Raw genomic sequence first — 26,105 nt, forward strand, 5'->3', positions numbered from 1 at the left:
CCAAGAAAGTGCTCTGAGGGTAACTAATGCAGTACACACAAGTCTGGAAAATGCCACAATGCAGAGCCCAGCACCCAAAGGTCACACAATCCAGGTTAAGGCTAACCCTGCAATCAAATGTTCCCAGTGTTCAGCCTTTAAATGCATGTGTCCTTCAATCACACATAAGGACTTTTTATTGCTAGGATACAAAATTGCAAAAAATACTTTAGCAGAAGCAGTGTAAGCAATACCCAAAAGCCTGGCAGCAAAGAGGTTACTCATTTTGTCATCAGGTCTGCACTGAGGACCCAGCTACTGTGATGCTGCACAATATCCTTGTGCTCAGCGTGTCTGTCTGATAGCAGCAGCAATGATAAATATCCTAACCCCCCCCACCCCCTGCTACACACACACAGGCTCTGCAATTTCAGGAGCTAAGCACCGAACAGCTCCTTAAACTGGCCCCAGCTCTCCTTAATAAGCTGCTGTGGGGACGCCCACCTCTTTATGCAGCTCTGGGCAATGCCTAATGGAATCACCCTTCCTCACTGATACATATAAGCTGTAACCCTGACACTGGGGGTGGGGGGGTGTTATCTGGAATGCGTGTCGGTCTCCAGCCCAGGAATGAGTGCATTGAGCATTCAGCACCTTGGATAGAGCATTGCTGTTCAGCACCTTGGACAGCGCAGTGGCCGTTCAGCACCTTGGGCAGAGAGAGTGCAGTGGCCGCACCTCGGACAGCGCAGTGGCCGTTCAGCACCTTGGACAGCGCAGTGGCCGTTCAGCACCTTGGACAGCGCAGTGGCCGTTCAGCACCTTGGGCAGAGAGAGTGCAGTGGCCGCACCTCGGACAGCTCAGTGGCCGTTCAGCACCTTGGAGAGCGCAGTGGCGGCACCTCGGACAGAGCCCTGGCTAGGATGCGGTCAGCACCTTGGACAGCACCAGCAACTCCCAGCCCTTTGGCAGCTCGTCACCCGTGTCTAGGCTACTGACATCTCTCCCCCCAGTGACACCCCCGAGGATCTCATTTAGCGCACAGAGGTAATAGTCGGTCTTCTGTGTAAAGATGACAGACAGGAAAAGTTTGCAGAGCAGCAGAGCCGGGAAACGTAAGAAGAAGCTGTGAGAAGGTGAGGAAGGTGGACGGTTCCGTTTTCCTGGCTGATCTGGAAGGAAGGATGACCGGAGAAGCATGTGCACTAGCAGTCAGATCATCGGCAGTCTCCTGGTGCTCTCTGTGCTGGAGATAGGACTGGGCTTATCCAGCGTGGCAGTGGGAGCTGTCACCTTCATCAGGGTCAGGAACAGGACGGAGCCACCGCCGCAGCTGGGAGACTCTTCTCCGGTATGGAGCGGGGCGTGTGTACGTTAGCCATTTCACTACCTTTATTTCTATACCCTTGTGATTAGGTTAGTCATGCATCCCAATTCACATGCACATTCCCTAAGTCTCCTGTTGCTCATTATCATTACGGTCAGTGGGGTTTTAATAGAGAAGGATAAACTTGCCCAATAGCTCGTGCTGTATGTCTGGGTGTCCATACCTGTAGTGCTCTATAATATTGATACAGGATTACAAATGAAACTAGAAGAAAAAATATATTAATTTGCAGCTTCAGTTCTTGTGTGTTTTTTTTTTTTTAAAGGCTTAAGCTGGCTTTAAAGCCTAAAAGTGTTTTAACCTAAATTGGTTGTAAAGGCAGAATGTTTTTTTTTTTATCTTAACCACTTAAGGACAGAGGGCCAGATTCTGTAAGAATCTGCGTTGGCGTAGTGTAAGCCATTTACACTACGCCACCGCAACTTACAGGAGCAAGTGCCGTATTCCCCAAACACTTGCTCCGTAATTTGCGGCAGCGTAGTGTAAATGGCCCAGTGTATGGCCGCGTAATTTGAAGGGGGCGGCTAGCATTAAAATTAAGCGCGCCCCCGCGCCGATTGAACTGCGCATGCGTCGGGCTAAAAATAGCCCAGTGCGCATGCTCCAGCTCATGACGGAAAATGTCAATGACGCCGAAGTGTGCGTCATTGACGTGAAGTCGTATTCAAGAACGACTTAGGATAACGACGTAACCGACGGGAAAAGACGACGCGGACCCGACGCCATACTTAACATGGCATATGGCGGACTGGCGTAAGGTTACCCCTCATATAGCAGGGGTAACCTTATGCTTACGGAAACGACATAAGCGACGAGTACGCGACGCAAATTCGTTCGGGAATCGGCGTATCAGGCTCATTTGCATAGTCAAATGAGACCTGAACGTAAACGCCACCTAGCAGCCGGCGTTGCATTACATCTAAGATCTAAGGTGCCTTACACCTGTCGGATCTTGGCCGTATCAATGCGAAAATTATTCTAGGAATCACTCGCATAGATACCCGGGCTCAGAAACAGAGATACGACGGTGTTTCCTGAGATACACCGTCGTAACTCTTCTGAAAATCTGGCCCTGAGCCTCTTTCTGAGATTTGGTGCTTACAAGTTAAAAACAGTTTGTATTTTTTTTTTTGCTAGAAAAATACTTAGAACCCCCAAACCTTATACATTTTTTTAACCGCCTAAAGAATAAAATGGCAGTCGTTGCAATACTTTCTGTCAAACCGTATTTGCGCAGCGTTCTTACAAACACAAGTTTTTTTGGAAAAAATACACTTTTTTGACTAAATAAATAAGACAAAAAATACACATTTTTGACTAAATAAATAAGACAACAGTAAAGTTAGGCCATTTTTTTTTATATTGTGAAAGATAATGTTACGCAGAGTAAATTGATACCCAACATGTCACGCTTCAAAATTGCGTCCGCTCGTGGAATGGCGACAAACTTTTACCCTTAAAAATCTCTATAGGCGACATTTAAAAAATTCTACAGGTTGCATGTTTTAAGTTACAGAGAAGGTCTAGGGCTAGAATTATTTCTCTCGCTACTGATCGCGATACCTCACATGTGTGGTTTGAACACGTTTTCATATGCGGGCGCTGCTCACGTCTGCGTTTGCTTCTGCACACAAGCTTGACAGGACGGGACAGGGAGCATTTAAATTTTCTTTTTCTTATCTATTTTACCTTTTATTTTTTTATTTTGACACTGTTCCTTTAAAAAAAAATGTGTCACTTGTATTCCTATTACAAGGAATGTAAACATCCCTTGTAATAGAAAAAAAGCAGGTCCTGTTAAATATGAGATCTGGGGTCAAAAGAATATTTGTCCACGAGTGCCTCGGCCATCCGAGACTCTCCCTCGTGGTTGGCTGAGACACAGCAGAGGCACCATTGGCTCCCACTGCTGTCAATCAAGGTCAGTTAGCCAATCATTAGAGAGAGGTGGTGGGGCGGAACCGCAGCTCCGTGTCTGAATGGCTCAGGTGCCCCCATAGCAAGCTGCATGATGTTGGGGCACTTAACAGGAGGGAGGGGCCAGGAGCACCGAATAGGTACCCGAGAAGAGGGGGATCGGGGCTGCTTTGTCCAAAACCTCTGCACAGAGCAGGTAAGTATAACATGTTTGTTATTTTTATAAAAAATAAAACAAGAGTTTAGCATCCCTTTAATGCACTCCTTGCATCAAAGTTTTTTTTATCTTGCATTCTATGCATTAAGATACAAAGCCTTATGTGTGCAGAAGCCCCCCTCAGCCCCCCTAATACTTACCCGAGCATCATCTCTGTCCAGAAATGTGCAAAAGTGTCTCGGCCATCCAAGACTCTCCCTCCTGATTGGCTGAGATACAGCAGCAGGGCCACTGGCTCCCACTACTGTCAAAGTCAGTCAGCCAATCAGGAGAGAGAGGGTGCAGGGACTGGCTGCAGCTCTGTGTCTGAATAGACACAGGGAGCTGTGACTCGGCTCAGCTGCTTGCTGTGGGAGCACTGAACAGGAGGGAGGGGCCAGGAAAGCTAAAGAGGGACCCAAGAAGAGGAGGATCTGGGCTGCTCTGAGCAAAACCACTGCAACAGAGTAGGTAAGTATACTCCCTTTTACTTACCCGAGTCCTCATTTGATCCAGCACCGTGCACATCTGTAACTCTTCTCTTCCCTCACTTTTGAGTCTTGCTGGCTTTGCTGGAGCACACAGAGCAGATATGTATTGACATTTTTTTATTTTATTTTTTAATTACCTTTACAATTACTTTAACTTACATCTGTGTATCTGCCATTAAGGGTTCCTTAACACATGTGGCAGGGGGTTGGTAAAAATCGATCTTATACATACAATCTTATACAGAGGAGATTGTATATGCTGGCTGTAGTCCTTGCCACATAAAACTGAAAAGCCCACCCAACCACCATGCAATTGTGTACATTATGGTTGCAGGGCAGTTGAAGTACGGTTTTATTGACTTGGGAAATACCGCATATGAACACAGCAGGGGGTATCATTTTTGTTATGGCTCTGAAGCAAAGCATGACAACTGAGGAATGTGTACAACCTGCTCCAGCTGCTGCGTTAATTTAAAGTGGTATTAACTTCATAAGCAAATATTTATTTTAGTCAGCTTACCAATTCTTTGGCTTCATGAACTTGAGTTTAGGAGTTTCTGGTATTTTTTTGCCAAAGCTCCTAAACTCAACTCCTGAAAAGCCTATGGCCCAGATTCTCGTATCTGGGCGTAAAACTGCGGCGGCGTAATGTATGTCATTTACGTTACGCCGCCACAAGTTTTACAGGCAAGTGCTTTATTCACAAAGAACTTGCCTGTAAAGTTGCGGCGGCGTAGCGTAAATCCCCCGGCGCAAGCCCGCCTAATTCAAATGAGCCGGGTAGGGGGCGTGGAGCATTTAAATTAGGCGCGTTCCCGCGCCGAACGTAATGCGCATGTGCCGTCCCTAAAATTTCCCGCCGTGCATTGTGCTAAATGACGTCGCAAGGACGTCATTGGTTTCGACGTGAACGTAAATGGCGTTCAGCCCCATTCACGGACGACTTACGCAAACAACGTAAAAAAATGTATTTTGACGCGGGAACGACGGCCATACTTAACATTGGTTGCCCCTCATATAGCAGGGGCAACTTTACGCGCCGCAAATCTAACGTAAACATCGTAACTTCACTGCGTCGACCACGCGTACATTCGGGAATTCACGTATTTTGCTAATTTGCATACTCAACGGGGAAAATGACGGACGCGACACCTAGCGGCAAAAAAAAAAATTGCATTTAAGATCCGACAGCGTAAGAGCCTTACGCCTGTCGGATCTAATGGATATCTATGCGTAACTGATTCAAAGAATCAGTCGCATAGATACGACGGCCCATATTAGGACTTACGACGGCGTACATTGCGTTGTGCCGTCGTAAGCCTTTTGAGAATATGGGCCTATGTGTCCAGAGTTTAGGAGTTGCTGCTGTTAGGGGAGCTTCAACCTCCCTCTCCTGAACGTGGAAGAATCACATTCAGGATAGGAAAGTTTTGACCACTGGTCGCCGGAAAACACAAACTGCAGTAAAATCCCACCATGTTTTGCATTTTCCCAAAGCCGGTGGTCAAAGTAGGCAGTGTGTACATGAAACCTTAAGCCAAACAGGGATGGCGGAGATTCAAACCATGTATGAGCAGGCTGAATGTCCCCAAGTTGATCGATCAACTTGGGTACAACCAGTCTGTCAGATTTTACATGTGATTATTGCTAGCAGGTATTATAGCCGCTAGCAGTAATCACTGTGGGGTTGATTTACTAAAACTGGAGCATGCAAAATCTGGTGCAGCTGCTCATGGTCTCCAATTTATAACTTCAGCTTGTTCAATTAAGCTCTGACAAAAAAACTAAAATTGGTTTCTATGCACAGCTGCACCAGATTTTGCACACAGGAATTTTAGTAAATCAACCTCTGTGCTGTCCCGGCTTGACGTATCCCCCCCCCCCCCCCCTGTGGAACAAAAGAATGGCTCTGTAAAAGGAATTCCCCATCAACACTGTGTTGATTGGGGCAATAAATTGATTTTCTTTCCTGCATGACCGGCTTTAGATGTGATAAGTGTATTTATATTCTTTTTTGGGCTTTCTTTCCTTTATTTTCACCTAGTGATCAGACCAATAGGTCTGTTGTTTTTCCAAAGAACAACCTCTACCCTAGCATTTACAGGGATGAGGCAAACCATTTGCCACCAACAGGGGTGTTTACAATGATCAACTGTTATTTATTTATGTAAAGTCTTTATCCCAAAACAAAAACAACAACAGATTGCTGTAATTGCTTATAACGTTTTAGCTGGAGTTTAGCTTCAATTTGTTAGTGTATTTAAATCCGCTAACACCTAGCATTTCCCTCTCCCTAGGTTAACAATACTGCTGTCCAAATGTGTCTCTGTTGCTCCCTTCAGTGGGGGCACTCTAAGGCCGCGTACACACGGTCGGACAAAACCGATGAGAATAGCCCATCGGTCTGTTGTCCTTCGGTCCAAAATTTTAAAACATGCTTCAAAATCGAACCGATGGACCGCTGCCCGATCGGTCCAAACCGATGGTTAGTACAGAAAGCATCGGTTCAAAGCGTGCGCATGCTCAGAATCAAGTCGACGCATGCTTGGAAGCATTGAACTTCGTTTTATTCAGCACGTCGTGTGTTTGATGTCACCGCGTTCTGACCCGATCGGTTTTTGGAACGATGGTGTGTACGCACATCAGACCATCAGGCCACTTCAGAGTGAACCGATGGAAATGGCCCGTCGGACCATTCTCATCGGTTTGGAACGACCGTGTGTACGCGGCCTAAGGCCTCGTACACACGACCAAGAATCTTGTCGTAAAACCCCTAGGAGGTTCTTGTCAGGCTTGATGAGAATCTTGTCAAGACCAAATCTCCTCGTTCTCAAACGCAGTGACGCACAACACGTACGACGGCACTATAAAGGGGAAGTTCCATTCCACTGGCGCCACCCTTGGGGCTGCTTTTGCTAATCTCGTGTTACCGCGTGTTAGTAAAAGTTTGGTGAGAGACGATTCGCGCTTTTCAGTCTGTTACACTGTGACGAATGTGCTATCTCCATTACAAACCCTACTTTTACCCAAGGTGCGCTCCCGTCTCATACTTTATTCTGAGCATGCGCGGGTTTCTTAGCATACACATGAATGTGTTTCTCGTCGTAAACCAGCCCGACGAGAAACACAACGAGGAAATTGACACTCCCGACAAGAAAAAAGAGAGCATGTACTCTTTTTTTCTCGGCGAGATCCACGACAGCTTTCTCGACCAAAAACATACACACGACCGTTTTTCTCTGCAAAAAAGCTCTGCCAGCAGTTTTCTTGATGGTTTTTGCAGAGCAAAACAGTTGTGTGTACGAGGCTTAAAAAAAGATAACTGATGCAGTCACTATATCTAATGATTGGTAAGCTGATATAGAATAATAGAATACATTTTGGGGTTTAGGTTTAATACTTCCTTAAATGGGTGGTAAAACCATGCCTCAACTGCCTATGTTTACTGTCCCATAGCCATTTGTAAACAAACCCCAAGTCTGTCTAAATCTTCTAGCACATCTATCACTACCCTCTTCTCAGACTGACACTGGTAGGTAAGGCTGTTAACACTAGGGGTGATCAAGGGGTTAAAATTGTTCCCTTGGAGGGGTTTCTAACTGTGGGGGGAGGGGACTGACTGGAGGAGGAGAGAGATCGCTGTTCCTGATCACTAAGAAAAACAGATCTCTCTCTACTTCCTTGTCAGAACGGGGATCTGTTTGTTTACATTGCTCTGTCTCTCTGTGGAGCAATCGTTGGTGGCCGGCAGACTTTTGCGACCGCCGGTTAAAGTGGTTAACAGTTTCTTCATGACATGTATATCTTAATTGTGTCTTGTTTTCTATTACTATTACATCCAGAGTGTCACCCTTGCAATGTGCATTCTAGAACAGTGCCTCCCAACCAGTGGCTGGCGAATCACATGGGGCTCATCAGACCCCTTGATTGAGTCAATGCTCCTTAGGACACATTGCATGACTTGCTCCCTGATCATCAAAGCATTGTATCCACTGCCAAGGATCAAGTTAATTTTAGCATGAATATTTTATAGAATTGAGATGGGTGCGTGATAGTATTATTGTTTAAATAAAGTTTTGAGTGATATATTGTTTATCAGTAGCTGGAAGCTTATTTAAAAGGACAACTTGAAGGGCAGTAACTTGATCATATGTTACATTTAGGCAGGCAAACCAGTAAAAAAATGATTTCCCATTGGTTGATGGAAGTTATTACACTTTCATATTGCCATTACTCTTTATACTGCCTTACTATACTGTATGTCAGATGGTGTGGTCCACCATCCCTTTGGTATATTTTATATGCCCAAGACGCCAGTAAAGGTTGCAAAACATTAAACCAGAATATTGCATTTTGCTTTTTGTGAGGGGTTAACGTTCATCTAAACCCTAGAACGGAAATTGATAGTTGTGCAGCTTACAGCTCCCAAGATGTGTTGGCTGTATTATTTTTATTTATTTTTTTCCTCAGTTTTTTTCCCTTTATCTTACCTTCGGAATGTTTTACGCACTTAATGACTAGACCATTTTTTGCTATTCAGCACTGTGCTACTTTAACTACCACTTGCTTGATCGTGCATTACGTTACACAAATTTATATAATTTTTTAACACACATAGAGCTTTCTTTTTGTGGTATTTGATCACCACAGTTTTTTTTTTTTTTTTATTATATAAATGAAAAAAGACAGAAAATCTGCTGATATGGCAGATCCTGCTAACACTGCATGTTTGCAGACACTATACTAATGGGGACACTTGTATAGTTCCGACAGTGACCAAGATACATACCTGTACAGACACTACACTAGTAATGGTGTGATCAGTGACTTATAGTGTGACTGTGATAATGTGGTGGGCAATCAGGGACTATGCTATCTGACATCGCTAGTGACTCTAATACAGTGTTTAATGATAATACTGTATGCAGTCACTGTACTAATTGCACTTGCTGGAGGACAGGGGTGATCAGGAGGGCAATTAAAGGGTTAATTGTGTGCCTAGCAAGTGTATGTGTTCTGATTTTACTCAAGACTGGCTGGCTGGCATGGCTTCCTGATTTCAGTTCTGCATGATAAGTGAAATCAGGAAGGAAAAAAAACAGCCAGATCTGTGTTGTGTTTACTAACTCACACAAATCTGTGCTGTGACTGGACACAGCAATCAGTAGGTTCACAGCCAAAATCATTGGCAGCGAGCCTGCTGAAAAACATATGCTGTATCCAAGCACAGCTCAAGAGGCAGGGGGTGTGCTCATGCCTGTCTCAGTGCCCACCTAGATAGCAATGATAACTTGCTACAAATTTGTGGCAGTGTTGAATTGTAAGTCTTTTAACCACTTAAGCCCCGGACCAAAATGCTGCCTAAAGACCCAAGGGGTTTTTACAGTTCGGGACTGCGTCGCTTTAACAGACAATTGCGCGGTCGTGCGACGTGGCTCCCAAACAAAATTGGCGTCTTTTTTTCCCCACAAATAGAGCTTTCTTTTGGTGGTATTTGATCACCTCTGCGGTTTTTATTTTTTGCGCTATAAACAAAAATAGAGCGACAATTTTGAAAAAAATGCTATATTTTTTACTTTTTGCTATAATAAATATCCCCCAAAAACATATATAACATTTTTTTCCCTCAGTTTAGGCCGATACGTATTCTTCTACCTATTTTTGGTAAAAAAAATCGCAATAATCGTTTATCGGTTGGTTTGCGCAAAATTTATAGTGTTTACAAAATAGGGGATAGTTTTTTTGCATTTTTATTTTTTTTACTACTAATGGCGGCGATCAGCGATTTTTTTCTTGACTGCGACACTTCGGACAATTTTGACAAATTTTTGGGACAATTGTCATTTTCACAGCAAAAAATGCTTTATTGTGAAAATGACAGTTTGCAGTTTGGGAGTTAACCACAGGGGGCGCTGTAGGAGTTAGGGTTTACTTTGTGTGTGTTTACTAGTGTAGGGGGGTGTGGCTGTAGGAATGACGTCATCGATCGTGTCTTCCCTATAAAGGGAATGACGCGATCGATGCGCCGACACAGTGAAGCACGGGGAAGCCGTGTTTACACACGGCTCTCCCCGTTCTTCAGCTCCGGGGAGCGATCGCGACGGAGCGGCTATAAACGAATAGCCGCGCCGTCGTCTCGGATCGCTCCTGAAGCCACGGGGACCGCCGCATGTACGGGGGGGGGTCCCGATCGGACCCCCGACCCACGTCAAGCAGGGCACGTATATATACGTACATGTGCCTGCCTGTGCCATTCTGCTGACGTATATGTACATGAGGCGGTCCTTAAGTGGTTAACTTTCAGCACATTTTCACTGGCAAGTTGTACACTTTCAGCCACAAATTCAGACACAGTGACCCCTGTGGTGGGATGAATATTACACAATAGAACCAAACCAGAACTTGCAGCAGACTTGCAGAATGTCTGAAAAGAAAGTTAATGTCGAGTCATGCAATGTGAAAATGCTGCAATTGTGCAACACACTTGTGAAGCCTGGCAAGTCTAGCAATAGCTTACAAAGTCATTTTCAAACTTGCAGCACAATTGCTTGCTATCTGGGCAGTGGAGCCACCAGCAGTAAAATTACTTGTAGCGGCTTGCTCCTTTTTGAGCTGGCACTGCTATAAATTTGGAGGGAAGTCTGAGAGTTAGTTTACTCAGACATGTATGATTTTGAGCAAATTTGGCTTCTGTTGCAGCCATGGCTGTGCTGTGAGTGACCACTATTGTTCGCCTGGGGTGTAGTTGTTACTCCAGGCCAAGGGTGGCAGCAGCTAGGTCAAGGTGATTTGAATATTTTCCCTCGGCAGCCAATCAGTGGGGTTGATCGTCCCGCTGTGCATACTGGGGAAGGGTACCTAAAGGGGAGTTTCAGGCATTTTTAATGTTTATTAAAAGTCAGCAGCTACAAAAAGTGTAGCTTCTGTCTTTTAATAAACATGCACTCACCTGCTCCACGTTCCAGCAGCGCGCCGGCCGGAGCTAAGCTCCTCTCCCCCCCTCTCCGGCCGGCGCCCTCATGGTTACTGTGGGCACCTGGCTGTGACAGCTTTTGGATTCATGGCCGGGCACTCAATGCGCATGCGCGAGCGGCGCTGCGCTATCTGATTGGACAGGCTATCGCCTGGGACCTGTCACGTGTCCCAGGCGATTGCCTACAACCAAAAGGCGATATGACGTATCGCCTTAGCGGCCCCTGGGCGGAAGGAGGAAGTGGGACAGGATGTCCCACTCCTCCTGAAGCCCCCCCCAAAAAGAATTACATGCCAAATGTGGCATGTAAGGGGGCAAGGAGTGGATTAAGCGGAAGTTCCACTTTTGGGTGGAACTCCGCTTTAAGGGACAGACGTCACTGGACCGGTCGTTCCTGGGTCTGTCGTCCCACTACCCCCTGTGTGTGGCACTTCTGGCCGGGGGTGTGTGTTCCTGTAATCCTGGCTCCACGTTGGGACCATGTTGGTCCAGGGTTGTGATCTTCTGAGTAGGCCCAGTAGGCAGATTGGGTCTACGCATTGAAAGGTGATCCTGTGCTGTCCGTCCTGAGGGAGGAAGCCGCTTGATGAAGGACCTCTTGGAGAGGACCGAGCATGATCGAGGCTGGTGTCTCAAGAGGGGCCTTGAACTTCTTCGAAGAATGCACTGTTTACTGAAAGGCTTGATGGTGATCGCCTGTCAGTTTCAAGTTCTACAAGAAATTACTCTGGAGAGATCCGGGTGCTGAATCCTGTACTGTGAGGATTCCAGACCAAAATGTGTCTACATCTGTGGGAAGGTCTGTGGCAGAGATGTTACCATTTTCCGTGTGTCATTCCGGCTGCTAGGCTAGTGAGAGAAACCTATCCGGGTGCGCAAAACCCACTCTGGCTAGAGTGGCGACGAAAGCTGTGTCACTGGAAGCAGGAGTGTTTCCAGATTGAAACTACACACCTGAACCTATCTACCTGTTACCCTTCCACCTCTTCATTCACTTATTTTATTCTTTCACCAAGTTCAGCAAATAAATCTTAGAAAAAGAAATGCAAAGTGTGGACATTGAACTTTTTCAGCTCTCATCTAGTACCCTGGATGGCGAGGAAATAGAGGTAACGTGCCGCCCGAAAATATCCAGCAGCTCCTTTGGGGGTAGTGCCCAAGGATAAGGAGCATCTTTTGGACTACATAACATTGTGTTTGAACTACTTAAATTGATACTATTGGTTCAAATTTTATTTTTTTAAATAACAAACATATCATTCTTACCTCCTCTGTGCAGCTCAGTGTGGCCCCAAACGCCGTTTTCTGGGGTCCCTCGGCGGCTCTCTCGGCTCCTATCTGCTTCAGATAACCCCCTCTGGGAAGCGCTCTCCCAAGGGGGTTATCTTGTGGGTGCACTTCCGAGTACTGCATTCGGCGCCCATAGCTGCCGAGTGCAGGGCTCGGCCCCACCCCCCAGCACCTGCGTCATTGTATTTGATTGACAGCAGCAGGAGCCAATAAAGAGCCTGAGAACCCCGGGTAAGTAAAGTGTTCAGTGACTCCACACCCTAAGGAATTGTGCTTACCAATAGGACATGCCTTGCACTCAATTCCACCAGTGATCCAATTTTAATCAATTTGCTCCACATGTAAAAATAAAATGGCTCCAATAGTGAAGTATATCCAAACTATTTATTAAAAACAGCACAAGAAGCCTTCACACATTGCACTCATATCTATCAAAACAAGCAGAGGCACTTCAACAGTAAACTCGGCAGTGGGCTCCAAAACCAGAGATAAACTTGCGGTAAAACCTTGATGTATTATGGTATTATGGAGCAATTTTGATTTATTGGAGCACTGGTGGAATCGTCTAATACCTTTGGAAACTTTATTCAGCTGTATTGACGAACATGCGAGTGCAAGGCATGTCCTATTGGTAAGCGCAATTCCTTAGGGTGTGAAGTCACTGAGCACTTATGGTGCGGTGGAAGGTCTCAAGCAAGATTTTTTAAGAAGATTAAGTGGACATTTTCCACTTAAGACCCGGACCTTTAGGCAGCTAAAGGACCTGGCCAATTTTTGCGATTCGGCCCTGCGTCGCTTTAACTGACAATTGCGCGGTCGTGCGACGTGGCTCCCAAACAAAATTGGCGTCCTTTTTTCCCACAAATAGAGCTTTCTTTTGGTGGTATTTTTTGCGCTATAAACAAAAATAGAGCGACAATTTTGAACAAAATTGTTGTTACTTTTTGCCATAATAAATATCCCCCAAAAATATATATATAAAAAAAATTTCCTCAGTTTAGGCCGATACGTATTCTTCTACCTATTTTTGGTAAAAAAAATCGCAATAAGTGTTTATCGATTGGTTTGCGCAAAATTTATAGCGTTTACAAAATAGGGGATAGTTTTATTGCATTTTTATAAAAAAAAATTCTACTACTAATGGCGGCGATCAGCGATTTTTTTCATGACTGCGACATAATGGCGGACACTTTTTACTGTGAAAATGACAATTGCAGTTTGGGAGTTAACCACAAGGGGGCGCTGAAAGGGTTAAGTGTGACCTCATTTGTGTTTCTAACTGTAGGGGTGTGTGGCTGTAGGTGTGACGTCATTGATTGTGTTTCCCTATAAAAGGGAACACACGATCAATGACGGCGCCACAGTGAAGAACGGGGAAGCTGTGTTTACACACAGCTCTCCCCGTTCTTCAGCTCCGGGGACCGATCGCGGTACTCCAGTGGCGATCGGGTCCGCAGGTCCCGCGGTCACGGCCACGGAGCTTCGGACGGGGTCGCGGGCGCGTGACCCACGGCTGGGCACTTAAAGAGGACGTACCTGTATGTGCTTGTGCCCAGCCGTGCCATTCTGCCGACGTATATGTGCAGGAGGCGGTCCTTAAGTGGTTAAGTTTAATCACTTGAAATGTACTCACTTATGGACTTGGCTTGTTATTACCTATTTTTGACCACTGGATGAAAGTTTTGACCATTTATTTTACATGTATTTAATTATTTTATATGAATCATATTTTTTGGTATATGTGTGATATATTTTTCACAGGGTGATTTATTTATACACTAATTTAGAATTGTTCATTTACTGAACATAGCGCTACTATTTTGTTCACTCAGAATAAAGGTGAAAAAACATGAGGGTTTACAACCCCTGTAACACCTCTCTTTCTTCTTCAAAACAGGGAAGGTGTTTTATAGTTCATGGAGTTGGCAGGAAATAATGCTAACTAATAAAAGTTCAGAGACAGAGAGTACAAGAAATTATCAGTTTGTACAATTTCTGTCCGAATGATTAGCTACTTTTTTTGCACTTGTCAAACAGATATACAGTAACAAAACACTTGCAGTTATATACTTAACAGAACAAGTAAGAGAAATTTACTGAGAGCTTTTACAGGAACATTAACCACACAAAGAGCTGTGTTATCCACCCAGTGGCTGATGAATCGTATGGGGCTCATACAGTGGGTCCTCCTGATGTTGCCGGAGGCAGTGCTTCTTAGGAGGCATTGCAAGACCTGTTCTTTGAACATCAGAATATTGTATCCACTGCATAGAATCAAGTTCATTTTGACATGAATATTTTATAAAATTGGAATGAAGTGCTTGGTGGTGTTCATTTTTAAATAATGTTTTTAGCGATACTTCATCTATTAATAGCTGGAGGCCTTTTTAACAGCAAAGTTCAAAGGGCAGGCATCATAATATATGACAGGTGGTGTGGCCCACCAAAGGTTTAAAAATACTACCCCAGAATATTGTTTAGTGTTCTATATAATATCCTAGACGTATAATCTTTCTTTCTTTCTTTCTTTCTTTCTTTCTTTCTTTCTTTCTTTCTTTCTTTCTTTCTTTCTTTCTCTTTCTCTTTCTCTTTCTCTTTCTTTCTTTCTTTCTTTCTTTCTTTCTCTTTCTTTCTTCCTTTCTTTCGTTTCTCTTTCTCTTTCTTTATGTCTTTCTTTCTTTCTCTTTCTCTTTTCCCTTGTTTCTTTCTTTCTTTCTTTCTTTCTTTCTTTCTTTCTTTCTTTCTTTCTCTTTCTCTTTCTCTTTCTTTCTTTCTTTCTCTTTCTTTCTTCCTTTCTTTCGTTTCTCTTTCTCTTTCTTTATGTCTTTCTTTCTTTCTTTCTTTCTTTCTCTTTCTCTTTTCCCTTGTTTCTTTCTTTCTTTCTTTCTTTCTTTCTTTTTCTTTCATTTTCTTTCTTTCCTCTTTCTTTCCTCTTTCTTTCACTTCTCTTTCTCTTTTATTCCTCTTTCTTTCTCTCTTTTCTCTTTCTTTACTTTCTCTTTCTTTCCTCTTTCTCTTTCTTTCTTTCTTTCTTTCTTTCTTTCTTTCTTTCTTTCTTTCTTTCTTTCTTTCTTTCTTTCTCTTTCTTTCCTTTCTCTTTCTTTCCTCTTTCTCTTTCTTTCTTTCTTTCTTTCTTTCTTTATTAATAATAATTCAGGTGACAAAAGAAAACCTCCTCTATAACTGTGTCAATGTGCCAATCTGATCAAATGCTCTAGATGATAATTGGATAAGAACTTTGTAAGAATATCATGGAACAGCCTATACATTTACCCAGAGCTTTTTTTCTCAGAAAATAGGTGCAGGAACTCAACCACGACCCTGTTCAGATTTCACAAACAGTAGAAGGGTCTTAAAGGTGCATTAAATACCAGGATTGCATTACATACAGAGTGCAGAGTTCAGGGGGGTTACACACAGAGTGCAGAGCTGTCACTTGTAAACACAGAAACCGGACTTCTTTGTTTACAAGTGATTGTGGTGAGCAGGCACCAAAGGGTCTGAGCATAAGGTGGTGGAACTGAGTTCCCCCAAGTTCCCCCTGAAAAAAAGCCCTGCATTTACCATTTGTTGGCAATTCATATGGAAAACAACTTTTGCTCAATATCTATGTGAGTATGGGCACCAGGGCTCAAGTCCTGCGGGAACGGAGTTCCTGCACTTTTTTCACAGCAGGAACGCAGTTCCCTTTGCAGGACTAGAACAGCCGAGCCGCCCGAGCCAATCTTTCACTAATCGGCAATGCCCAGCTCAAGTCACTGTCAGGGGCAGGCGAACCTTAGTAATCCTTTATGTTACTGGTCGCTTCCTGTATGTGGATTTATCGGGTAGTGTGCGGGTATTCCATCACTTCCTCGATGCCGCAATGTCTCCTGGGAGCTTTTGTCATTGTTCCCAGGAGACATTGTGGAGGTCTGTCGCGAGTTATCGCAGGATTTAGAAAGAACTTGCTTAAAGTTCTTTCTAAATCCCGCGATAACTTGTGGCAGACCTCCGCAATGTCTCCTGGGAACAATGACAAACATGCGGTTTAGTAATTATGCATATGAGCATATAATTATTTTTTTTTTGGTGGGGAAGTGGATCTTGGGTGGGAGTTCCCACACTTTTTTTCCCAGGACTTGACCCCTGATGGGCACCTTATGTGTGAGAATCTGTATCAGAAATCTTTACAATACTGGCCTAATTTAAAAGAAATTAAACATTATCGTCTACTTTTATTATCACCCCATGATGGTTTTCAACAAATAAATGCAATACATTTCAATTTCAGACCTTCAGCTGTTCCTTAACCCTGGAAAGTCTTCACTAAATGGTACAATAACATTTTTGTTTAGCAAATAGTTACCAAAGGCACATGATAACATGAATTATGAGAATAATTAAAAGAATATATTACAATTATTATTTTTCAAAATTAATATTTTCCACCTAGCTGCATAAACTTTTTTGCATTGTCACTTTTGTTTTAAAATAGTAGATATAATGGAGAAACCTAAACACTATCTGCCACTTTCTATCTGTATTAGGCACCCCCAATAGAGATACCTGTATAATATACCTTTGTTGTCACTTTGTCACAACTGCCAGTTCTGAATCCTGCTTCCAGCTTTAGGATAGCATATGATATGACCCCCCCCCCCCTTCATCCTCCACACGCACACACAAAAAGCAGCATTTGGGGTCTTAGCAGCCAATTGCTATTACCCAGCACTGTCACATGGGGCTAAGGGTACATTCTATGTGCAATTATCTACAATAGTGGGTATTGCTAGCATTATTTAAGGATGGGTAGGAGGTACTGAAGAATATTGTAAGCGATAGGCACCAGTGGCCAGGGTAAGGGGGAGGGTTTGAAATCATTTTTAGTACAGATTTTATTTGATGATTAACTAAAGTATAACATTTACTTTAGTTGCCCATTCACGTCTGAGTGTTTTATGAGGCCACTTCCAAAGGCCTGCTGGGAAAACCTATTTATTTGGGAGGAGTCAGGTGATCTGTGTTCTGTGCCAACTGGATGGCTTTCAAGGTGGACGTGTGTTATGTAGCCCCAGGTTGCCAGACCAGAAGCCAGAGGCCTATCCCAGGGACATTTGACTGCTATGCTTCCTGAGGCCTACCCAGGAGCAGGAGAAGCAGCATAGGGTTGGGATTGCAGGATTGGAGTCCAACCGAGTTGCAAAGGTTCAGTCGGACGGGGAACCAGTTGTAGATGGAGGTAAAGGGGAAGCAGTCACCACTAAGGGACCATCTACCTTATTAGCGGAGACTACCGTGATTAAGCTCAAGCAAGTACCAAAACAGTCTTCTCACCAGCTAGGGACGGTGAAGAAGTGGGAAAGCTTCAGTGAGTGCCAAGTCAGGGACACAGCAGGTTAGCAGGGGTGATGCTTGAGGAGTATACAGAGGGTTAGCTGTGGAAAAGCTCAGGAGATCCGGTGATGACTGGGATCTGTAAGTCTAGTGAGAGACTGGGAGTTCAGTGCGTGAAGATCTACACTGGGACACTGTGAGATAACAGAATAACTATTCTGTGTTACCAAGAATGTACGACTACCCTTAGTGACTATTACAAGTTAAGTTGACATAGGAGATAGTGGTCCTACCTATACAGATGTGGCATCCGGCTGGAGGCCTTTCCCTGTATAGCTGTCTACCTATAGATCTAGTCTGCCAATTACCATTGCATCTACCTAAGGGTGTCCTGGGCATAGCCCGCTCTCCCACAGTTCTGGTTAAGAAACAATAAATCTCTTGTTCGCATTCAAAAAGTGACTGGTGCCCATCATTTCATCTTGCATTACACCCATCATGCCTGGTAACCCACTCAACAAGGAAGGATGTCAGCTCTCCCTAACTCTTGAGGTCACCATCAGGCCTCTAGGGGTCCAAGAGCTTGCTACATTTATATATTTTTTGTTAAAAAAAAATCCTCATGAAGGAGGTAGATGTGATCAGCAGGACTGATCCAGTTTACCCATACATATATAAAGTAACAGATCATATATGATATTCATCCATTGCTTGGTGTTATCAGCAAGCACATTTTGCCATGACCTGCTGCTGAAGGTAAAGGCAAGGCCAAGATGGATCAGCTAAAATGTGAATCAAGATGACATCACTGGACTTCCTCTTTAAGCACAATACAGACATTTTTTGCAACAGAGCTCTGTTATTGAGCACTTTGTAGCACCATCCAGACCTGAGGAGCTGGACCATTTCTGCCACAGATAGTCAATGGTTCTGACATGCGAGTACAAGTAAAGTCTAACTGAATAACATTCGTTTTTTTCATCATTCTTCGGTGCCTCTCAGTGAAGCCTGATCTCCTTCAGTCTCTTTCCAACCTTTTCTTGCCTACAACTCAACCAATAGCTGCAAAGCTTTTCTCATGTCGAATTTCATGATTGTTACAAAAAAAGGATCATATTTTGTGTAATGTGTATTGAAATGGCTCACTTGTCTCATGTGGCATGGTGGCAATGAATACCAAAAAGTATGTCACTAGTAGAGATGAGCCGAACACCCTCCCCATTCGGTTCGCACCAGAACCTTCAAACATATCGAACGTTCGCGCAAACATTTAGAACCCCATTGACGTCTATGGGACTCGAACGTTCGAATTCAAAAGTGCTAATTTTAAAGCCTAATATGCAAGTTATTGTCGTAAAACGTCTTTGAGAACCTGGGTCTTGCCCCAGGGAACATGTATCAATGGAAAAAAAGATTAAAAAAACTGTCGTTTTTTCAGGAGCAGTGATTTTAATGATGCTTAAATAAATAAAAAAAAAATGAAAAATTCCTTTAAATATTGCACCTGCCTACCCGTCTATAGTATGCCTGTGAACACGTCTTTGAGAACCCGGGTCTGGCTACAGGGAACATGTATCAATGGAAAAAAGGTTTTAAAAATGGTCGTTTTTTTCAGGACTCCTGAACAAACGATCGTTTTTAAAACTTTTTTTTCCATTGATACATGTTCCCTCGGGCAAGACCCGGGTTCTCAAAGACGTTTTCACAGGCATACTATAGACACTCAGCAGTGTACAATATTTAAAGGAATTTTTAATTTTTTTTTCTTTTTAATTAAAGCATCGTTAAAATCACTGCTCCTGAATCTTTAGGTGCAAACTACAGAGCACACGGCCAGTACACACCAAGTAGCTTTAGATGCAAACTACAGAGGACACAGGCAATAAACCACGTAAGAATACTGCAGCTAGCACAATCACCTGCCTGCCAGTAAATTAGGAAGAACTGATCTAGCTAAACTATACAGTGTATAAATATATATACAACACCTGGGATGTATATATATCCTCTACACACTGTAACATTAACTGACTAGCCTGCCTGCCTGCCTGCTCTATCTACCTGCAAAAAATGACACTCTCTCTATCACCTCTTAACCACCGCAACACACTACACAAGGCCGACCTGCAGGCGGCCTTTTAGAGTGTGGGGCGTGTACTAAACCCCCTGAGCCATAATTGGCCAAAGCCACCCTGGCTTTGGCCAGTTATGGCTCTCTGTTTTTTGCAAGCTGTGATTGACCAAGCATGCGGGTCATAGTGCATGCTTGGCCAATCATCAGCCAGCGATGCCGCAGTGAATTATGGTCTGTGAAACGTAACTTGAATTTGGCGCAAACGACCTGTTTTGTTCCTATTTTGACGGACGATCGACCATACGATGTTCGAGTCGAATTCATGTTCGACTCGAATACGAAGCTCATCCCTAGTCACTAGCACACCAAGGATCTCCAGGTCCAAAGCTTTAATTAGTAATCACGTCAGTCATAGTTACAGAAGCAATGTTTTGGAGCCAGGCAGGACCCCTTCATCAGGCATGAATGATGAAGGGGTCCTGCATGGCTCCAAAACATTTCTTCTGTAACTATGATGTGATTATTGAATAAAGCTTTGAACCCGCTTTGGAGATCGGTGGTGTGCTTGTGACATACTTTTTGCTTGGAATGTCTTTGGTTCCTTGCTGGTGTTCACTGAAGTCCCGACTTATACTCACAGCCAATTTGCAGCAAAGTGTGTGTTGGGAATAGTGTATTTAAATAGTGACTCATTCAACAACAGGAAGTGCCTGAACAAGGACGTCCATGAAATATTAAAAAATATTGAAAATTACTTTGGAAATTGCTATAATATGTTAAAACTCTTATAAATGTTAAATTATTTGGTTTGGGTTTACTTTAACAGCCCCCAGGACCAACTAGAACTGCTGAGACTGGGCACCGTTTTAAAATGCTGCTGAGACAAACAAATGTTATTTAATGTATTCAATATGGTGCCTGAGAATCAAGCGGTTAACCTCAGTGCTTCATTAAAATCCAATCCTGGTAGGTTATAATTATGAAGATTTAAATTACCTTTCAAAAATACTTATTTGGTGCACTTTTCCTAAACATGTGCCCATTAAACTTAACTAAATAATTATTTTCAGTGGAATTATCCATAAAAAAGTAAAACATTTTAATCAACAGAGATTGCTTAGGCCACAAATAAATGTAACATTGTTTATGAAACACATACCGTATATACTCAAGTATAAGCCAACTCGAATATAAGCCGAGGCACCTAATTTTACCACAAAAAAAATAGGAAAACGTATTGACTTGAGTATAAGCCTAGGGTGTCCATCTGCATGTATCACTGTGCCTTACTTTGCCTCACTGTGTCCATGTGCATGCCTCACTGTGTTCATGCCTTACTGTGTCCATGCCTCACTGCGCCCATGCCTCACTGTGTCCATGTCCATGCCTCACTGTGTCCATGCCTCACTTTGCCCATGCCTCACTGTGTCCATGACTAGACTGAAGTTTAACATGGGAGTCTATGGAAGGGGTGCCTGGCTTTGAAATATCGGTGCTCCCCGGCCGTAGGTCCTCTGGACAACAAACTTAGCACACTTGTATAGGAAGAGTGGGGCTATATACCTACGGCCGGCTGATACCGGGTCCCCAAAGTCTGGGAGATCAGGCGCAAAAAGGTGACTCGAGTATAAGCTGAGGGGGGCATTTTCAGCACAAAAATATGTGCTGGAAAACTCGGCTTATACTCGAGTATATACGGTAAGTTAGTCAAAACTAAAAATAATGCACTAAGGAGCTCAGCCTATGGTCCCAGGACCTACACAAAGAAGCCAGCCAAAGAGCACAGATTGATGTGGCAAAGATCCATAGAGTGTGGGCGCACAATACGCCGCTGTAGCGCAAACGCTGTACGCCGCGCCAACGTAGCGTGGAGAGGCAAGCATTGCATTCAGCAAGCTATTGCTCCCAACGCGGCGTAGGTGGAAGTGGGCGTGACCCATGCAAATGATGGGCCATATCACGAACTGCACATGCGCCGTGACGTGGACGCATCCCCCTGCGCCTGCTCACAACCACGTCGGAACAACTGCCTAAACTACGCCGGATCATTGCGTATGGCGTGAACGTAACCTACGCCCAGCCAAACACACGTCTAACGTAAAATACGCCAGCTTGTGTTCCCTGGTGCAGACCTTTACATGTCTGCTGCTGGGTTGCACCTCCTTTATGGGGGAATAACTTTATGCAGGTTCGCCGTATTTCCCTCATTTGCATGTTTGAATGGCTAATCAATGGGAGCGGCACCATGCTCCCAGCCTAAATGTGCGCCCACCCTACGCCGGCGTAAGCAAGCTACATCGGCGGGGTGTAGCCTGGTTTTAGGCGCATATCTGTTTGTGGGTCTGGCATACAGATACGACGGAGCACATTTGCACTTACGTCGGCGTAACTTGTTATACTTCGGCGTAAGTGCTTTGTGAATCTGAGCCTTTGACTGCACATAAAAGGAAGTGCCTGCACAAAGTCCTTTATGGCAGGATTAATTTGTATTATTGTAATGAAATCTGTAGACTAAAAATATTAAAATGACTTTGAATTTGCATTAAAATGTTAAAGTGACACTAAGGGGGTTATTTACGAAAGGCAAATCCACTTTGCACTACACGTGTACTTGAAAGTGCAGTCACTATAGAAATAAGGGGGACATGCAAGGATAAAAAAAAAAAGCATTTTTGCTTGCACATGATTGGATGATAAAATCAACAGAGCTTCCCCTAATTTCAGAGCTTCCCCTATAGCAACTTCCCCTATAGCAACTGCACTTTCAAGTGCACTTACAGTGCAAAGTGGATTTGCCTTTTGTAAATAACCCCCTAAATGATTTCCTTATTCTCCACAAATAATCAATTTCTTACTGTGTTTTTCTGCCTCCTTGTAAGATTCTCGAGTTCCCACACCGTTCCTTTTCCCATTCACTTCCAGTTGTTTGAAGCAAGCAGTGTGCATTAGTAGTGGTCTTGTGCATTGCTCTATGCACATTACAGATCCCATAGTCCATAATCCCTGAGCCATCTTGGGAGTGAGAAAGAGAGGGTGGCTACATTCACAATGGAGAACAAATGTAGCCACCCTCTAACACAGTGGTTCTCAACCTGGGGTCGGACTCCCTCGGGGGTCGAATGATGATTTGTCAGGGGTCATCAAATCCTGGGCTGTTGCTGAAGCCCACACCACTCTCCCAGCCTTTTTGGGGCCACCAAGCAGGGCTATCACTAGAGCCTGTGGCCACCCGGCTGTTCCTGGAGCCCGCAGCTGCCCACTCAGCCTCTTCACAGGCACCCATTCAGTTCACGGCATGGCTGGGGAGGCAGAGACTAGAGGTCAGCTGACTGGTGAGGAATGTGAAGTGGGAGGGGCTGAAGGAGACCCTATCTCCTGATTTCAGCGTAGGTGTCACTGCTACAATACACCACAAATTCAGAGACACAGTGAAGCCGGAGACACAGTGAACAACACTACCTGTGATTAGAGTAGCCATTATACTATGACCTTATGCTTCAATAAAAAACGTTTGTAAACAAAAAAAAAAAAAAAAAAGGACTCAGGTAGTGCTAAATGTCTGTGAGTTAGGGGCACAAATTACTTGTCTTACCTTGGGTGCCGACAACCCACGCTACGAAAATTATTTTACTGTTAGGGGTCCCCACAACTTGGGTCACAGCACTAGAAGGTTGAGAACCACTGCTCTAACAGCAAGTCAGATTGCAGCAGCAAAAAATGGTGCAGGCTGAGAGCAAAGGAAGGTACTTTTTGGAGTTAAAAAACACATACTTGAATGGATTATTTTATTTTAAACCTGAATTTAGAGACTTGTATTACATAAATGCTAATGCTTGCATAGGCGGTTTACAGTGGGAGGGGTACTCAATACAAAATTCCTAAAAACGTAGCCTTTCTAGCTAGTAAAGAGTATCTGTTTCAGGGAATAAAAAACGGAAAATTGTATACTCACCTTTCCGTAATTTTCCTTTCCTGACGCATCTTCATGGCAGCACACAATGGGTTGTGACTCCGCCCCCACAACCTGACAGGATTGGTTACCTATAAATTTGAAGAGGGAACACCCCGCACCATTCTCTGTATATATCATCATTAAACAGCAGGGTGGGATCTGTGTGCTGCCATGAAGATGCGTCAGGAAAGGAAAATTACGGAAAGGTGAGTATACAATTTTCCGTTTTCCTGACGCATTCATGGCAGCACACAATGGGAAATAACTCGCCAGTCGGGAGGGTTTAATGCAATAGTATTTATTTCCTAGTGAGCGGAAGAATTGGCCCTGATAATGGATCTACCAAAGTCGGCTGTAGACAAAAGAGCAGCGTCCACTCTATAGTGGGATATAAACGTATGCCTGGAAGACCAGGTTGCTGCCCTGCAGACGGATTCTGATGAGACACCACAATATGCTGCCCAGGATGTTGCCACTGCCCTGGTCGAGTGCGCTCTGATGCCCTCCGGAACTGTAAGTTGTTGAACGGAGTAGGCCTTCTCGATAGTTTTGACTAGCCAGGAGGCGATGGTACGAGAAGTAGCTGCTTGGCCGCGTCTGGCTCCGTGTGGAATGATCAGGAGAGCCTCTGTCTTTCGAAGGTGAGTGGTAGCCGAAAGGTAGCTGGATATAGTAGTCTTAATGTCCAAGGCGTGGGGTTCGCCGTTCTCGTCCGTAAGGTGTGGAAGGACGATATCCTGGTTGTAGTGGAAGGCCGAAGCAACCTTTGGTAGGAAACGATCTGAAGTCCTTAGTACCACTCTGTCGGATAGGAAGACTAAGTAGGGCTCCTTGGCCATCAGCGCCTGGATCTCTGACACCCTTCTGGCTGAAGAAATAGCGATGAGGAAGGATAATTTCAGAGTCAAGTCCCACAGGGAAATGGAGTCAAACGGAAAAAAGGGTGGTAAGGAGAGAGCTTCTAGAACCACCGAAAGGTCCCATGTAGGAAAGGATGGTCTTCTGGGGGGTCTGATCTTCAGACAAGCTCTCATGAATTGAATAACCAGAGGATGAATAGCCCATCTAGTGCCTGTTTTGGCGGACAGGGCGGATATCTGTACCTTGAGGGTACTTGAATTAAGTCCCTTATCAACGCCCGACTGCAGGAACTCCAGAATTTGGGATGGAGCTGGAGAGACAGGATCCCAGCCTTTTAATTGTGCCATCAGGAAGAATCTTTCCCAAACCCTAGTGTAGGTGGTATTTGTGGAATTTTTCCTGGCTTGCATCAGTGTCGTTATCACCTCTTGGGAGCAACCTTGTTCTCTCAGCCTAATCCTCTCAACCTCCATGCTGTTAGGTGCAGTCTGTCCGGGGCCGGATGGAGGAACTGGCCTTGATATAGGAGATCTGCTGAGAACGGCAGGTGGATTGGAGGCCGGGTGTTGAGCTGCAAGAGGGTCGTGAACCACGGCCTCCTCGGCCAGAATGGCACCACCATGATTACTGTGACTGAGGATCTCCGGAGCCTGGCTAGGAACCTCGCTATTAGAGGAGTTGGGGGAAAGATGTACCCCAGGTTGAAGTCCCACGGGTGTACTAGGCAGTCCGTCCCCTCGGCTGACCGAAAGGGAACTCTGGAGAGGAACCTCGGGCATTTGGCATTCGCTGGTGTTGCTGCCAAGTCGACCTCTGGGATGCCCCATGCCTTCGTTAGGAGGGAGAATGCCCGGTGGTTCAGAGACCACTCGTTGTTCGAGAGCGATTCCCGGCTCAGATAGTCGGCTAGCACATTCTGCGCTGCCGGGACATATACTGCATTCAGGTCCAGAAGGTGTACCTGAGCCCACTCCACTATGGGACGAACTTCTTCCGACAGCGTGCGACTCCGGGTACCCCCCTGTCTTCGAATATAGGCCACCGCGACCTTGTTGTCTATCCGGAGAAGGACACTCTTCCCTCGTAGTAGAGGTGCGAAGGCCAAGAGGGCTTGGAAGGCTGCTCGTAGCTCCAATATGTTGGAGACTACACCCTGGGCTGGAAAGTGCCAACGACCCTGGACCGCATGGTCCTGATAATGAGCCCCCCAACCTCTCTGACTGGCGTCCGTAGTCACTATTTCCGGACTTGGAGGGACTATAGGCCTGAATCTTCTGAGGTTGGGGTGGTGAGTCCACCACCAAAGTGAGTGCTTCACCCAGTCGGGAATACGGATGGACTGGGACATTGAGGTCCCGTTCCACTGTCTGAGGAATGCGTTCTGCAACGTTCTCATGTGCCACTGGGACCACTGCACCATGGGTATGGTTGATGCCATGGAGCCCAGCATGCTTAGGCAGGTTCTGGCTGACGGACGTCTGGACGACATTAGGTTTTGTACTTTCTGTACCAAAGGTACCACCTTTTCTGACGGGAGCTGTACCCTGTTCCGCTTGGTATCCAGCTCTGCTCCCAGGAATATCATGACCTGTGAAGGTTGTAGGCTGCTCTTCCGCCAGTTGATCAACCAGCCAAAGTTCTGGAGGGTAGATATTAGGGTCTCCCGCT

General features: G+C 44.7%; 1 protein-coding gene across 4 annotated transcripts in view; it reads left to right on the forward strand.

Moving 5' to 3' along the window:
• The first annotated feature begins 883 nt into the window (after nt 1–883).
• The window catches only part of TMEM196 (transmembrane protein 196), an 82,766-nt gene continuing 57,544 nt past the window's right edge, over nt 884–26,105 (forward strand). For 3 of the 4 annotated variants that reach the window (XR_005749393.1, XM_040352824.1, XM_040352822.1), the window contains exon 1: nt 884–1,349. Coding sequence is in view for 3 of the 4 variants with exons in the window: in XM_040352824.1 (XP_040208758.1) it covers nt 1,179–1,349 (171 nt within the window). In the remaining variant the exon portion in view is untranslated. The remainder of the gene's footprint in view (nt 1,350–26,105) is intronic. The other variant, XM_040352823.1, reaches the window with a different exon arrangement.

The sequence above is a fragment of the Rana temporaria genome, chromosome 5 (genome assembly GCF_905171775.1).
Source record: "Rana temporaria chromosome 5, aRanTem1.1, whole genome shotgun sequence".
Lineage (NCBI taxonomy): Eukaryota > Metazoa > Chordata > Amphibia > Anura > Ranidae > Rana > Rana temporaria.